The sequence below is a fragment of the Fukomys damarensis genome, unplaced genomic scaffold (genome assembly GCF_012274545.1).
Source record: "Fukomys damarensis isolate Sample0158 unplaced genomic scaffold, DMR_v1.0_HiC HiC_scaffold_25, whole genome shotgun sequence".
NCBI lineage: Eukaryota > Metazoa > Chordata > Mammalia > Rodentia > Bathyergidae > Fukomys > Fukomys damarensis.
This window is the reverse complement of record NW_022900937.1, coordinates 24074910-24087618: the sequence shown is the minus strand read 5'-3', so window position 1 is coordinate 24087618 and position 12709 is coordinate 24074910. Positions and strand designations below refer to the sequence as shown.

General features: G+C 55.1%; 2 protein-coding genes across 2 annotated transcripts in view; both read right to left on the bottom strand.

Annotated features, from left to right (window-relative positions):
- Positions 1 to 851: 851 nt before the first annotated feature.
- On the bottom strand, positions 852 to 3932 carry Commd4 (COMM domain containing 4). The gene is made up of 8 exons (XM_010626472.3): positions 3791 to 3932; positions 2510 to 2581; positions 2288 to 2353; positions 2100 to 2139; positions 1768 to 1887; positions 1582 to 1662; positions 1208 to 1384; positions 852 to 1129 (listed from the first exon to the last, which is right to left on the bottom strand). The coding sequence occupies exons 1-8, from the start codon at positions 3791 to 3793 to the stop codon at positions 1089 to 1091; spliced, it is 600 nt and encodes a 199-aa protein (XP_010624774.1). The 5' UTR covers positions 3794 to 3932; the 3' UTR covers positions 852 to 1088.
- Positions 3933 to 6064: 2132 nt separating this feature from the next.
- Positions 6065 to 12709, bottom strand: part of CUNH15orf39 (chromosome unknown C15orf39 homolog) — an 11325-nt gene continuing 4680 nt past the window's right edge. The window contains exons 3-5 of the mRNA XM_010626460.3: positions 10983 to 12404; positions 7360 to 9639; positions 6065 to 6316 (exon numbers count right to left, since the gene is read on the bottom strand). Of these exons, the coding sequence (XP_010624762.1) occupies positions 9269 to 9639; positions 10983 to 12404 (1793 nt within the window). The 3' untranslated portion in view covers positions 6065 to 6316; positions 7360 to 9268. The remainder of the gene's footprint in view (positions 6317 to 7359; positions 9640 to 10982; positions 12405 to 12709) is intronic.

The following is a 12709-nucleotide window of genomic DNA, read 5'->3' as shown; positions in this document are numbered from 1 at the left end:
ATACACATTCTGCATCTTGATCCTTTTTCTTTCCCTCTCTGACCTGTCTCTCCCCATCCTCAGGTCCCCTTTCCATCCAGAGAGCCAACTCTTTGATGATTCACTGATCCCTTGTATTATTTTAATCTCAATTTCATTAATTTCTGCTCTGCTCTTTGTAATTTCTTAGTTCCTGATTCAGATTATTCTCAATAGGACCTTGAGCTGCATCATTAGGTTAACTTGGGCTCTAAACCTCCCTCTTAGAAGTGCTTTCATCACATCCCATAGGAATTGGCACATTTGGTTCTATGAACTTTAAAAATTTTTCCGATTTCTCCGATCGATCCACTGATTATTCGATAATGTATTACTTAATCTCCATATGTTTGCAGTTTCTATGGCTTCTTTTGCTGCTGATTTCTAGCCTCATTCTGCTATGATCAATGCTATGCAGATTGTTTCTGTTCTTTTGTATTTAAGATTGCTTCATGGCCTCAGATATGGTCTATTTTGGGAAAAGTTCCTTGGGTTGCTGACAAAAATATTTATTCTACCGTTGTTGGATGAAACCCTTTGTCTGCATCTGTTAAGTCCATCTGTTCAGTGGTGTGGTTTAACTGACCTTTGTTGATTTCTCTCTGATTGACCCAATTTTGAGAGTAGGGTATTACAGTCTCCCACTTTTAAGTCCAGTAGTTCCTGTTTTATGAAGCTAAGTGACCAGTATTCAGTGCATAGGTATTTACAGTTGTTACCTGGCCTTCCACTGTGGATGGGCCATAGATTCTGCCCTCCCTCAGCAGATGAGAAAAGAAGTGACAGACAGGAAGGTCAGAATGTCACCTGGTCTCTCTCACAGACACCCTTAAACAGAAAACAGAAAGTGACCCCACACACTCCTTTATGCTCTTTATTCTTCCTGCCTTTTGAGGGGAGGGAGGGAATGCAGGAAAGGTCCTCAGGAGCCCATGCTAACTCGAGAGTGGAAAGCCAGGGAGTGGATTCAGAAGACTTTGGCCAGGCCCTCCACACCCACAAATGAGGTGACCCCTGAAGTCAAGGGACAGCAGCTTGATACAGAAGGGCAGCTGAATTCCTCCTCCTCCTCAGCCCAAGGCATTCATCAGGGCCTGAGCCTGTTTCAGCTCTGTGGGAAAAAGTGACCAAAGGAGTGGTCAGAGAGATGGAGGGAGTCACACACCACCCCAGTGCAGTGGAGCCTCACCTGCTAAGAGGACCTGTAACTTGTCTGCTGACAGGGTCATGGCCACAGGCTGGGTTGGGGCACCAGGGGCCACTGCCACCTCTAGCCTCAGGTGCACCAGGGGCTCCTCCACAGAGCGCAGCAGGCTGGAGCGCAGGGTGTAGTCCACCCGCCAGCCCACACTTGCCAGCATGTTCACTGCAAAGGAGACAGGATGCAGGGGATACTCAGGCAGGTGGGCCCGCCCTGCCCTGTACCCTCAAGGCTGTATGGTCTCTTCCCAGGATGGGCAAAGGGCAGGTGCTTAGGAACAGGCCTCAGAGAGCAGAAACCCGGACTACACAGGAGGCACTTTGTACACACAAGCACACATGCACACTCCAGCCTGCACTCACCTCGTAGGCTACAGGCACGCAGGGTCTCCTGCAGGGCACCCTGTTTCTCCTCGTAGCAGCGGCACAGGCTGGCTGCATGCTCTGTGGGCAGGAGCACACTTGGGTGGTGTATTCCAGCCAGGGCCACACAGTTTATCTCCCGCCAGAAGCCCCTGTCCCAGGTCCCACCTGCTATGCCCTGCCCACCTTTGGGTAGCCCCAGCTGCTGTAGCTCACTGGACAGGGACTCGCCGTCTACGCTGTGCTTGGCTGCACTGGACAGGATAAAGCTCAGCACTGCCACTGTGGCCTTCACATCACCAGACTCTGGAGACCAGGGTAGGGGATGTCACTGTAGCCACAGACACCTCCCTGAGCCAGAGGCACCACAACTGCTCCCTAGGAGCTGGCAGAGGAGCAAGCGGCACTGTTGGGGGTTTGTCCTCTCCTGCTCCTCTACTAAGGTAGGAGATGCGGGGAGGCTATAGGGAGGAGGGGGACCAGGTCACCCAAGGTGGGTGACATAGCAAGCTACTCACCAAACTTGGCGTCCGCTGTGAGCTTCAGGATCTTTTCATACTATAGAGAAAAGAGGCACTGAGTGGGTACAGGAGCCGCCAGCCACATGCCCCCAGCCTAGGCCCTGTGTGGGAACAGACTGGGCTGCAGGGAGGGATGAGATGTCTGGAAGCGCACAGGACAGTAGGGTGACAGGCCCTATACTCACATCAATTCCCTGTCCCAGAAGCTCCTTCAGCACCTGGCTACACAGCAGCCTCAGCTTCACAGAAGACTGGAAAGGAAGCCCCTGTGTCACCCGAACCAAGCCGCCTGGTCCTCAGTGCTGAGGACAGGGTCAGAGAGGGCAGCCATGTGACAAGGTCAAAGAGGATGGGAAGAGCTGAGTGACCTTGTCATCCCCCAACCCACATAGACCCATGCACTCAACTATCTTGGCCAGTGTGCTGATCTCCGCCAGGACCCAGTCAGGACAGTCCAGGTCCCCACAGAACCGGAACCTCTGCAAGAATGACGCAGGCAGTCAGTCAGGGTACAGAAAGCTGAGCTGTGGCCAGGACACCACAGGCAGTTACCCAGCTGTTTAGAGAACTCTCCCTGACCACAGCACCAGACCTTGCTCTGTGTCTACTCTGGGCCCCAATCTGCCAGCCAACTGGTGCCAACATGTGCTTTCCCCATAGCAGACTCATCCCAAGGGCTGCACAATGGGAACACAATGCCCCAGGAGATCCTCCTCCCTTCGGCCCCATTCCTGCTGAGACTCAGCCACACCACTTCACTGCTGTCCTGTTCCTGCCTATGTCCTTGCTGTCCCTCTCACCCTATTCAGGGCCTTTTCTTCTTTTTGAGGGGGTACTGGGCATCGAATTCGGGTCCTTGTACTTGGAAGGCAGGTGACAGAACCACTGAACTAAATTCCCAGCCCTCAGGGCTTTTCTTAAACAATACATCAACAGATGGGCCCTTACAGGTCCACCTTCTAAAGCGCCCCCTTCTGGGGGGCAGTGGGTGTGTTCAGTATTTTCATGTGAGCCCAGACCCATCAAGACTGAGCTCTGCGTGCCTGTCCTTCCCTGACCTCCATTCCCGCCCTCAAGGTGTGCACATTAATTCCCACCCTTGCCCCAAGCCTGGGTACAGGGACTGTGCCTCACCCAGCCATCCCGTCTTCTGCTCCCTCCTCATTGATACCCTTAGGAACCCGACCTACACAAAAGCAAGTTAGGCCTCTGCTCCTGGGGCGCTTTGTTGTCTTGTTTTGGACTAGGGGGATTGAACCCAGAGCCTTAAGCACTGAGCTACATCGCCAGCCCTTTATTTTTCTTTAAGACAGGGTCTTGCCAAATTGCCGGGGCTGGGATCGACCTCTTGATTCTCCTTCCTCAGCTTCCCAGGTCACCCATCTGACCCGGCTGCAAGCTCTGACTTCCCTTCCGATCTTCAGCTGAAATCCCGGGTCTGGCGCAGAGTAGCCCGCAAAACCAACTGTGCAGGAGGACAAGGCGGGTGCACCGAGTAGCCCAGGCAAAGCTGCTTTTGAAAGCGTGGGGCTTCCGGAAGCGGACACCGGAGACGGCATGGGGGGCCAGAAGCGGTCGCCTCGGGATGGCTCACTCCCGGGGTCGCAGGGCAACCCGCCCTCCCGATCACCCCGACTCTGTGCTCCCTAACCCGCCGGGCCGCGTCCCACTATGCACACCGTCCTCACCATGGCGCCGGGAGCTAGAGGGAGGCAATTTCCGGTGCGGTCAGATGACCTCGCGGCCACGTGACTGCGGCTCCTTGAGGGGAAGGCGGAGCCGTGGGGACGGCGGGGCGCTGGAATCACTACGTTCGGTTGCCTTTTTTTTCTCAAAAGACCTATTTAAATCCTTATTGAAGGTCAGATTCTCCTATTACGGGCTGCTAGAGCGCCATCTGGCTCCTTTATCATGCTACTCATCACAAGTTACAGGTTTACATTTGCTTGAATCATTTGATTACTGTCCATCTCCATATATTTCCAGCTACCCTATCTGTCATCAGTCTCCAGTGGGTGTCTCAATGAGTGTTGAATGAATGAATGAACTGAGATTTGGGGACCTTCTGAAAAGAAGGAATTAAAGAGAAGACTTACGGTGGGGATTTAGCTCAGTGGTTCCGCCCCCTGCCTCGCAAACGCAAGGTTCTGAATTAGATCCCTAGTCGAAAAAGAAATATCTATATCTATATCTATATCTATATATATATATATATTTAAATTTTTTAAAAGTTACAGTTAGTAAAAGATACATTCCCACGAATCCCCCCAAACTCTTCCCCTCACTTTGAACAGATTTATCCCATCATTCTTGCTACTTTCTGAAGGACTGGAAGTCCTTTCCTGAATATCTTGACAAGATATGATAAAAAAAAAATACAGTGAATGCTGCTGCCCAACGTCAGTCCTGACTTAAGTGAGTCCTTTATAAACAGGAGAAAGCAAACAGGCTGCTTTTAGCAAACACCTTCCCAGTAAATAGAGCAAATGGACTCAAAATGTAGTATACAACTGCCTGGCACCAAGAAATCCAGTAATTGTGTACACACCTGAGCAGACTGCCCTTGGTTATCTATGTCATAAATATTTCACCCCAGATTCCTTAGCCCCTTCAAAATTATATAAGCCTAATTCCTTTCCCAGTTAGTTGCTAATATCTCTCTCCTGGTGTTAGCCCATCCTCTCACAGATGAAATCTCTTCCACCTAGCTGCCACTCTCTCTCCCAGTGTCAGCCCATCCACACTTGGATGTGCTAAACTCAACTTTTCAGAGGTAGCTGCTAGAATCTCCTGATTTTAGTCTCTGTTCACTGAAATAAACTATACTTCCAAAAGCCTATTTTTGGCAAATGGATTCTTTATGACACCCAGTACTAGCCAAGAGAAAGTCAGGCTGGTGAAAACATGATGGTGTATCCTCATCCACCTTATTCACCACATCTGGCATCATACAACTTCTGATTCTTCCCCAAAGTCAAAATGACCACGAGAGGAAAGCATTTTGAATCAATTTAGGACATCGAGGCAGCCGTGAAGCATCTCAATTCATGCCACACACTCTTGGATGTGCACAATGTCCCCTCCATCCCCGGGCCAGGGATGGTCCCAGTGTGACCTCCTGCTCTTGCACCAGGCAGGAAACACCCTGCTGGACAACATGCCCACACCTGCTTGCCCTTAAGAGACTGCTGGGACCTTGGACAGGGCCACACCTGGCCCAGCCCCAGTCATACCCACTGAGGCTGCAGTCCACAGGAGCTCTAGGTCCCAGCCCACATCGGTGGAGATGTTGGCCTCTCGGTTCCAGGAGGTCACTGCTATGCCACCCACCTGGCCTTTTCCTGCCCATGGGTTAGGGCAGAGGTCCAGCAAGGCTCTGCATTATCTGTGAACATGATGCTCTTGCTACTGTAACCCTGAAGACACCTGTCACCTCCAGACCAGACCAGCAGCCAGCTGTCATTCCCCTTACCCCCTCCACATCTGTACCCACATCTGGAACCCCCAATACTAGGCTCCTGTTTACATCAGGGGCTGGCCATATCCAGCCTGAGGCCACCCCAACTCTGGCTCCCTGAGGCCCCATGGGGATGCTAACCCTATCCAGCTTGCCACCCTGCTCCTCCCTGGCCAGATGGTCTCTGTGTAGGGCTCAGTGTTCTCCACCCTAGGACCCAGGTACATCCTCCAGGGTCACCAATAAGGTCTTCTCCGCCACTCTCCGCAGCCCTGAAACCTTGGGGCATGTGGCAGCTGAGTGGGCACCTGCCTTCACTTGGGGTTCTGTGGATCTCACCTGCCCTACCTCCCTGCTGATCACTCCAGGGCCAGCCACTGAACTCTGCCCAACCTGGCTAAGGTTTCTCCTCCCCCAGGGGCAGGTGGGTTGGGCGGTGGCGAAAAAAACTCCCTGCTTCAGAAAGCTCACCTGGTGGCCAGAGGACGGTTTTTCTGTGTGGCCCAAGGCTGCATTAGGAATCCTTGGTCCCTGTCACTATCGCCAGGCCCTGTTGCTGCCTTGGTTGCAACCCTGGCTGGCAAAGGCACCTTGGGTGCAGTGTCACTCCAAGTCATTCCGCCAGGGGGAGCACTGAGTCTCTGTCCATCATTCATTAGTTCCTTCCTCTGATGGCTCAGTTCTTAGGTAATTAGAATCACTGGGTGTCCACTTAGGGCTGGAGGATCAGGGCTCCTGCCCTCGGGTGGGCTTCTATCTGCACAAAGAGCAAACAGAAAGAATGATGGGGCCTCACTGCAGCCACCTGACAAACTAGAGAAAGGGAGAGACAAGCTGGGCCTGGAAGCACACTTGAGAGGCTGAGGCAGGAAATTGCAAGTTCCAGCCCTGTTTGCTTGGGCAATTTAACAAAAATCCCTTCTCAAAAAAAAAAAAATAAGTAGCTGAATCTGGTGATCCCAGCACTCAGGAGGCTGAGGCAGAAGGACTGCCACAAGTTCAAGGCCAGGCTGGGCTACATAGTGAGACCCTGTCTCAAAGAAACACAAAAATAGAAAGTTTAAACAAGGGGGAAGGTACAGGCAGGCAGAGCAGATTCCCAGCATGTGAGGGTGGCCCAGAGGACACTCTTCTGAAGAGGGGCAGGTGACCTGGGGTGAAGGGAAGGGACCAGAGAGAGCATGTACTGGAACCCCAGGTGACAAGGTAGCCCAAGGAGGCAGAGAGGTCAGGAGAGAGACTGAGGCTGCAGGTGGCCTCAGGCCTCTAGTCCTCAGCTCCTACCCCTGTACTCAGGCCTTCCCTGCCTTCAAGGGCGTTGGCATCCTGGAATTCAGATGAGTGGACGCAGCACAGGGCATTGTCCCTGGCTACTAGCCTCACCTGTTCCCTGCCATGTCCAGGACCAGCAGAAGCCTCTGTGCTGTGTGACCTCAGTGGCCTATGTCTGATTCCACTACACAATGGGACAGGGGAGGTGGAGGTAGAGGCAGCAGGATGGGGCAGAAATGACCTATTAATAGACACCAGTCCCCTGGGGTCCAGCTCTTTCTGTTTTCAAGCCTCTGGGGAAGGAGGACCTAGACCAGCAGCTCTGTGATTTCATGAGCAGTTCCAGGTTGTCACAGCCCCACTTGACAATGAGCTCTGGACAGACCCAGAACCCTCTGGATAACTTCTTCCCAGTGCAAGGATTTAGAAGCTTGAATGCTCCCAGTGATGGGGAACTCACTATCCAAGCTTCAGCTGGTTAGGAAGTTTTCCTATTTAATGTACTGAAGTTTCCCTCCGGTGACTTACTGGCCCAGGGCCTCAACAGAAGTCTTATGTCTCCACCCCTGGGACAGTCAAGGAAGGAGGAGTTATTCTGGATCCGCTGTGTCCTGGTCTCCCTGGCCTTCCCCTGCCAGACCCCTGCCTCCAAAGAATGTGGCCAATGAACCTTTCTTCTTGATGCTTTCAGGAGTCCTCAGGTTTGTCCCCTTCCTCTCTCAGAGCTCTGCTCCTTGTGATGCAGCCAAGGGTATTTTTTTCAGCATTGCCTGGACCAGTATCTCGGAGCTCACAGCCACTGAAGCCTGGCTGGGTGGATCTGCCTGAGCCGTCCCTGCTCACAGGGGCTCACAGGGTTCCCTAATGGCCAGCCTGCGGGGTATCCAGAACAACACACCATCGGAGAGCTGGCTTTGCTCTCTCCTGGCTGAGCTATTCAGAGCCCACAGCAGTCTTCAGGAAAGGGCGCATCAGTCTTCTGTTGTTTTTTGTGTCTTTTTGAGACAGGGTCTCGCTATGTAGCTCAGGCTGGCCTCGAACTCATGGCCATCCTCTTGCCCCAGGTTCCAGAATACTGGAACCCTGTGACCCCTGCTGCCTGCAACCCCGCGAGGGGCCCAGGGTTATCAGGCCAGAGGCAGCAGGAAGAAGGGCTGTCAACCTTGCTAAGACCCTCACACTGGTCCTCTGCGGTATAGAAAAGGTAGGGAGCACTGAGATGGCGTAAAAATTGCTGTTCATTCTGGACGTTAGTTTAGGCTGTCATCTGTAGGCATAAACGAAGGGGGGAGAGGATTGAGAAAGCAGTGGGGTGTGAAGAGAACTCTGGGGCCACTCAGCCTCAGGCAACTTCCACTCCAAGTCCTGGCCCTGCTCACACACCCTTGGCATTGGTCCAAGAGGATGGCTGGGAAAGCAACCTGCAGGCAGTCACTGCTGCTGCCTGGGACAGGGGCCCACAGGGTGGGTATCTGGGGGAGGGGACAGCTCCAGACTGGCAGACACAACCTCAGTCCTGGAAGGCATGTGGTGTGGTGAGCACTATCGGTTACTGGGTTATAAGGCTCACAGTAGCCAGGACCCTGGGGAGTCTTGAGAACCCACAACCTCTCACACAGCCAGACCCCAGCTCCAAAACCACTCAAATGCTTTAATAACTCAGCTCTCAGGTGTACCCCAAACCCTTAAATAAGGCAAAAGGGCCCAGCCTGCCAGCTCAGGCCAGCACCCTCCAGGGCAGTGGCTCATAGCAGACCTGGCTGACAATGCTGTGGTGGGGAGGACCAGGGTCCTCAGTCCAGATCTTGAGACTCAGCTGCCACTTGGCCTGTCTGCTCTGGTCCTTGAGTCCCTGCAGCTGTCCAGCAGACTCCAGAAAACACAACATTCCTGGGACAAGGCCTGAGGTGGGGGAGGCAGCTCAGGAAGTCACTGTCGATTGGGGACTGGCTTGGGGCCTCCTGGATCAGGGGCAGCAGGCCCAGAAAGACGCTAGCAGCAGGCTGAGCTGTGTCCCTGCTGCAGTGCTGGGGAAAAGCATGTCATCTACACTTTACAAGGTGCCACTTGAAGACAGCCAAGTCTGGAGACACAGGGACTTTCTCCCAGGAGGATCTGCCACTTCTCCTCCTATTTGTCTGGGGCCAGGGATAGAGACCCCATCACATGGGTGTCATGCCACCCAACAACCCTTCGAGGTAGGCTGTGCCGTCCTATTTTACAAATAGGAAATGAGGGCTGGAGAGAGGTGGAGCTTCTGCCCAGGTCACCAGTGAGGGACACATCAGCCAGGCTTTTTCTAGGAAGCAGCAGGGAGTCCTTCCTGGTAAAAACCTTCAGCTCAGAAGCTCATAGCTCACAGCCCAGCTGGTAGCCCAGTGAGGGCTGAGGATGCTCACAGGACAGGCGGCCACCCCAACAACACTCCGGACCAGCACTACAGGGGATGGCTCTGGCTGCCTAGCAGCTGGGGGCAGGGTGGGGCCCGGTCGGGTCCAGAAGTCTTGTGGCTCCATGTGGGCAGTGCCAGGCCATTGAGCCAGGCAGTTTCCAGCAGGGTTCGGAAGCGGGCCCTCAGGGTGGGGCCTGGCGGGCTGGCACTGGCAGCAGGAGCAGGGGAAGAACCCTGCGATGCTCTCTCAGCAGGTGCCTCTGTCTTCTCTGGGCCCGGGCTTCCTGGTGGCTTCCTCCCTGGTCTCCTGACCTTGGGAACTGGTGACTTCGGAGCCAGGGCTGGGCCCTCTGGCTCATCTCTGGCCACAACGGGCTCTGAGAGGGACACAGTTCCAGCCTTGGTTCCAAGGTCACCTGGAAAATGAACAGAGTCAGGATATAGACCTTGCACACCACCTCCCAGTCTCTAGTCACCAGCCAAGATGGCACAGAGGGTCACACAGCCCTTCCCTCCCAAGCCCTGCTCCTCCCAGGGAAGGCCGGAACCCATCAGATGAGCGCCCAGGCAGGACCAAGGACAAGACGGCGCCCAGCAAAGCCTATTGTACAGATGAGGAAATGGAGGCACGTGTGAGCCCTACCATACATGAGAACCATCATCCTTCTGCCATACCGGCCTCAGGACCCCCAACAAGAGCCACAGCCCAGCCAGGGGCTCCCTGAAAGGGACACCAGAAGACAAGGGGGCCCAGTGCACTCCAGGGAGCTAGCCAGGGGGAACAGGATACCCCAGAAGCAGCAGCAGCAGGGAGTATTCCCTAGGGGCATCTGTGGCTCAGGGAGAGAGTGGGGAGAGGGCACAAGACCTAGCCATTGGCAGGCATGCCAACTCACTAAGATTCCTGCCCCAAAGGGAGAGTCCAGAGTCAGGAATGCTAGTCAGCCAAACCTCAGCCTCACACACTGCCCCAGGCCTGATCCATCCTGACTGGGTGGAGGGCCCAGGGCAAGGCCAAAGCCAGGGGAGGAGACCAGGTTCTGTAGGTAAAGAGCTGGACACAGGCTGGGTCAGGGCAGCAGAGGGTCAGAAGGCCTTGAGGATGGGTACACTAATGCCCTCACCCAAGGTCAGCCTGAAGGAGCCCAAGTGTCCACACTGTAACATCACAGCCAAAGGAAGCCAGCCAAGAACAGGTGCTGCCTGTCACTTAGGGGAGGGAAAGCAAACCACAAACAATTCTCAGACTTCTGGGGGATAGTCTGTGCCTGCAAGTGCTAGGGGTGGTGACCCCTCACTGGGATACACATGATTAGGGGTGAAAGGGAGCTTAGAGTAGAAGCCAGGAGTGTGCAGTGGGTGGAGACACCAGGCACTAGAGACCAGGAGGAAGTGGGTTATCTGGAGCTTGAGCTCAGGAAAGGGGAGGCAAGGTTGTACAAAGACACAGGCAAAGGACATCAAGGTAGAAGACAGGGCACAGCTGAGCCCCATGATGCTAAAAGAGAAGCCTGTACCAAAGACTAGGAGGGAAGGAGGAGGAAGAGGGCATCCAGGAAGGAGATACACCAGGAAGGGCCAGGAAGGTTTCGATACAGAACACTCACTGATTCTGGAGGATGTAGAGGAAGAGGGGTTCCTAGAGCCCACCCTGGCACGAATTCCTGGAACAAGCCACCCGCCGTGACCCACTCACTCCGAGCACACACTTGATACTTGTCACACAGCTCTAGTGGCTACTAGGGCTGCCCATGCTCACCCAGCTGGCGGCGGATGCAGTCACGCCACTGCAGGCCCAGCAGGTCGGGGTAGATGTCAGGCAGCTGGCGCAGGGCCAACAGCTTCAGCATGCGTGAGGTGCAGCCCTGCAGGGCGTGCTCCCGCAGTGCACGCTCCTCTGATAGTGTCGTGGGCCGAAGCTCCACACGGTGCTCCTGTAGCACGTGGTCTACTGAAGTGGGCGGCAGCCTTGGGAAGAGCCGCTCCTTCACCAGGTGGATGGGCACAAAGATGGCACCAGCCCGTACCACATGGGGGAAGGGACACTGCTGCGTGCACACAAACTTCTGCAGCTGAGACAGCAGCCTGCCCAACAGCCCTTGTACGACCTGGCAGTCCTGCCACGCTGCCCGGCCCCATGGCCCAGCCGTGTCCATCCATTCACGAAGCTTCTCAGGTGGAGAGTGCGCCACGGAGCCTGAGATGGCATCACACAGGGATGTGTGCAGCCCTGTAAAGTGCTGCTCTGTAGAGTCTGCTGAGGCCCCTGTGGAAACTGGGGCTGGGGCAGGAGCAGAGAAAGAGGCAGGGGCAGAGGAAGGGGCAGGGGCAGGGGCAGGGGCAAGGGCTGGGCCAAAGGTAGGGGGTAGGGGAGGAGCAGGGGAAGGAGTGGGAATGGGGGTAGGGGCTGGGGAGGCCACAGCGATGGCTGGAGGACTAGGTAGGGCCAGGCTGAAGCAGGCCACTGGCAAGGGCTGGGTAAGAAGCTGCAGTCCCATGGGTACAGGAGGTGGAGTGGACTCAGTGGGCTGAGGGGGTGCTGGAGGTGGGGTGGGTGTGGATGGGTCCATGGCTGCAGGTAAGGGTGCTGGGCGGAGTATCTTGAACTTCCGGAACATGAAGGCCACAGAGCTGTGGAAGCTAGTCCTTGGCGTACCCTCCGTGGTCACTGGCATCTGAGGTGCTCCTGGGAAGCTGGTCCTTGCCATGGCCTCTGGGGTCACTGGTGTCCCAGATACTTCTGTGACCATCCTTTTCAGGGCTGGCAAACCTGACAGTGTGGTCCCTACAGCTGTCCCATCCACAGCTGCAGCAGCGGGGTTGGTCTGCATCGCAGGGCTGGGGGACTTGACAGGGGCAGTCTCTGCCAGAGCCCTCTTCACACTCAAGTCCAAGGCAACCTCCTCGTGGAGTGAGCAGGGTGGCCCTGAGGACCCCTCTGTGGCAGGCAGGGCCCCCCTACAACCCTCATCTTGGCTCTCGCTGGTAGCTGTGGCCTCAGCCAGCTCAGCTATGACTTCAGTGGGCTCAGCTGTGGCCTCAGGGGTCTGTGCATCCAAGTAGTCACGGTAGGGGGCCAGGCTGAAGACGTTGTCTATGATGGGCATTGGCGGAGAACTGGGTGGTCTAGCATTCTCCTTCTGTGGGAGAGACTGGTGCTCCTGGGCACACGCACGCAGTGCTGGTGGAGTTCGGGGAATGGGGCTGTCCCGGATAATAATGGGCCCCCCGAGGTGCTCATCACTCCGGGGCTGGGGCTGCTCTTTCCTGCAGCTGGGCAGCCACGTCTTCTCTTCGGCTTCTTGTGCTGGCTTCTCTGTAGGCCTCACAGGGTTGGAGCAAAGCCGACTAGCTGGCAGAGGCTGGCATACGCGCTGGAAGGCACTGGGCTGTGGCACAGGCTGTGCACTATTCTGGGGAGATGGTGTGCTTCCCAGTCCTGGGGATGCTCCACAGAGAGAGAGATTGTCCCGGACATATGGAAAA

What these genes read in the sequence shown, in the direction of transcription:
- Commd4 (XM_010626472.3), bottom strand. An exon ending in TTCTGGGACAGGGAATTGAT is followed by an intron (nt 2,140 to 2,287) that starts GTGAGTATAGGG and finishes TTTTCTCTATAG; the next exon opens with TATGAAAAGATCCTGAAGCT. An exon ending in GTTACAGGTCCTCTTAGCAG is followed by an intron (nt 1,130 to 1,207) that starts GTGAGGCTCCAC and finishes TTTTTCCCACAG; the next exon opens with AGCTGAAACAGGCTCAGGCC.